The following is a 3,174-nucleotide window of genomic DNA, read 5'->3' as shown; positions in this document are numbered from 1 at the left end:
GCAGTCCCAGCTGCTCCAGCTCAAGCCCCAGCAGTCCCAGCTGCTCCAGCTCAAGCAGTCCCAGCTGCTCCAGCACCAGCTCAAGCACCTGCAGCTCCCAGAACTATGTTTGTTCCAAGGCCCCGTATTTCCAGGCCTGCTCCAAGGCCTCCTGACTTTGCCCCCAGTTATGTGCCCAGGCTGTCCCCACAGACTTTTGCCAGTCCTGGGCACCCACCTATGTTTTTGGTCCCCCTGTCTCTCCCTGTCCTGGTCCCTGTATCTGTGAGTGTTCCAGTTCCTGTCCCCGGTGGTTTCTCTGTTCCTGTCCCTGTTACTGTGTTTGTTTCCGTCCCCGTCAATGTTCTTGTCCCTGTTCCCATGTCCGGTCCCGTCCAGTCTCTGTCTCATGTCCAGTCTCCGTCACCTGTCCAGTTCCCCGTCCAGTCTCCGTCACCTGTCCGGTTCCCCGTCCAGTCTCCGTCACCTGTCCGGTTCCCCGTCCAGTCTCCGTCACCTGTCCAGTTCCCCGTCCGGTCTCCGTCACCTGTCCAGTTCCCCGTCCAGTCTCCGTTCCCCGTCCAGTCTCCGTCACCTGTCCAGTTCCCCGTCCAGTGTCCGTTCCCTGTCCAGTCTCTGTCCCCTGTCCTGTCTCCATCTCCTGTCCAGTTCCCTGTCCAGTCTCCCGTTCGGTCTCCTGTTTTCCCCGGCCTCTCCCTGCCGCCAGCCCCCGGGGTTTGTTTTTCCGCGCCTCGGGAGCTGCGCGTTTAGGGGGAGGTTTCTGTCACGCCTGGCCCTGTTTCCTGTCTGTCCTCGTGCCTGTGTTGTCCCACGTGACCCGTGCCCCTGTGTTCTGCCTGTGATTTTCCATTACCTCATGTCTCATTTGTAGCTCCACCCCTTCCCCAGGTGTTTCCACTCCCAGTGTGTTTCCTGTTATGTTAAAAAGACTTCCTCTGTTACTTGTCCTCTGTCGGTCTTTGCACTGTCCCCCGTTGTCTGTCTCTCTGCGTTTTTCTGTCTCTCTCTGCGTTTTCTTAGCCTCTCCGTGTTTCATTTGTCATTTCCCTAGGTCCTTGTTTAGTGTTTATCTCTGTTTGTTTCTAGTTCCCTAGTTTACTCCCTGTTTAGTTATTCTTATTATCTCTTGTTTGTTTTATTTATGTTCTCTAGTCTCCCTAGTTTATTTTGGTTTGTTTCGCTGTTCTTTGTTTATTTGTTTATTTATATTTATTTAATAAATTCACCTTACCTGTGTTTACGTCCGCCTCCTCGTCTCTCTGCCTGGGTCTAATCCTGACAGTACTTCAGGAGGGGTTAATCCTGATGACATCATCAATGCTTTAAAAGGCCACATAAAAAATGGCTACAAAGTAAGTACAATCATAAATAAACAACAGTAATTTAATTATAATAATTTATTATATATTAATAATATATATATATATATATATATATATATATATATATATATATATATATATATATATATATATTTTTTTTTTTTTTTTTTTTTTAATAACTAATGATGAATATCGTCTATTCCCTTAAGTTTGGTGATGATCCAATAAATACAGATGATGAATTTTACAACATCAGTCCCGGCCTGAACGATAAGATCCACTGTCTGATCAGCGTCATCCCAGCAAGCAACCCCTCTGGTCGGGGACCCGACGGCAAAGAGGCCTTTAAAGATGAGGAGATGGTGAAAAAGCTGAAGAACATCAGAGAAAACGCTAGTAAACTGGGTGAGTTCACCACCCTGATAACACACTGCTCTATAAACACACTGCTCTATAAACACACTGCTCTATAAACACACTGCTCTATAAACACACTGCTCTATAAACACACTGATCTATAAACACCCAGCTCTGTAAACACACTGCTCTATAAACACTCAGCGCTATAAACACACTGCTCTATAAACACACTGCTCTATAAACACTCAGCGCTATAAACACACTGCTCTATAAACACACTGCTCTGTAAACACACTGCTCTATAAACACTCAGCTCTATAAACACACTGCTCTATAAACACACTGATCTATAAACACACTGCTCTATAAACACACTGCTCTATAAACACACTGATCTATAAACACCCAGCTCTGTAAACACACTGCTCTATAAACACTCAGCGCTATAAACACACTGCTCTATAAACACACTGCTCTATAAACACACTGCTCTATAAACACCCAGCTCTGTAAACACACTGCTCTATAAACACTCAGCGTTATAAACACTCAGCGCTATAAACACACTGCTCTATAAACACACTGCTCTGTAAACACACTGCTCTATAAACACTCAGCGCTATAAACACACTGCTCTATAAACACACTGCTCTATAAACACACTGATCTATAAACACACTGCTCTATAAACACACTGATCTATAAACACACTGCTCTATAAACACTCAGCGCTATAAACACTCAGCTCTATAAACACTCAGCTCTGTAAACACTCAGCTCTATAAACACACTGATCTATAAACACACTGCTCTATAAACATACTGCTTTATAAACACTCACCGCTATAAACACACTGCTCTATAAACACTCAGCGCTATAAACACACTGCTCTATAAACACACTGCTCTATAAACACACTGATCTATAAACACACTGCTCTATAAACACACTGCTCTATAAACACACTGATCTATAAACACACTGCTCTATAAACACACTTCTCTGTAAACACTTAGCTCTGTAAACACAATGCTCTATAAACACTCAGTGCTATAAACACTCAGCTCTATAAACACTCAGCTCTGTAAACACTCAGCTCTATAAACACACTGCTTTATAAACACTCACCGCTATAAACACACTGCTCTATAAACACACTGCTCTATAAACACACTGCTTTATAAACACTCACCGCTATAAACACACTGCTCTATAAACACACTGCTCTATAAACACACTGATCTATAAACACACTGATCTATAAACACACTGCTCTATAAACACTGATCTATAAACACACTGCTCTATAAACACACTGATCTATAAATACACTGCTCTAGAAACACTCAGCTCTATAAACACACTGCTTTATAAACACTCACCGCTATAAACACACTGCTCTATAAACACACTGCTCTATAAACACTCAGCGCTATAAACACACTGCTCTATAAACACACTGATCTATAAACACACTGATCTATAAACACA

The 3,174-nt window shown here is 43.2% G+C and overlaps 1 protein-coding gene across 1 annotated transcript; it reads right to left on the bottom strand.

The window, feature by feature from the left end:
* Positions 1-218: 218 nt before the first annotated feature.
* On the bottom strand, positions 219-1,204 carry LOC125804014 (uncharacterized). The gene is made up of 2 exons (XM_049483110.1): positions 527-1,204; positions 219-496 (listed from the first exon to the last, which is right to left on the bottom strand). Exons 1-2 carry the CDS (start codon positions 635-637, stop codon positions 338-340), a joined length of 270 nt encoding a protein of 89 aa, XP_049339067.1. The 5' UTR covers positions 638-1,204; the 3' UTR covers positions 219-337.
* Positions 1,205-3,174: the final 1,970 nt, after the last annotated feature.

Source organism: Astyanax mexicanus, chromosome 8 (genome assembly GCF_023375975.1).
Source record: "Astyanax mexicanus isolate ESR-SI-001 chromosome 8, AstMex3_surface, whole genome shotgun sequence".
NCBI classification, from domain to species: domain Eukaryota; kingdom Metazoa; phylum Chordata; class Actinopteri; order Characiformes; family Acestrorhamphidae; genus Astyanax; species Astyanax mexicanus.
This window is presented reverse-complemented; position numbering and strand designations above follow the sequence as displayed.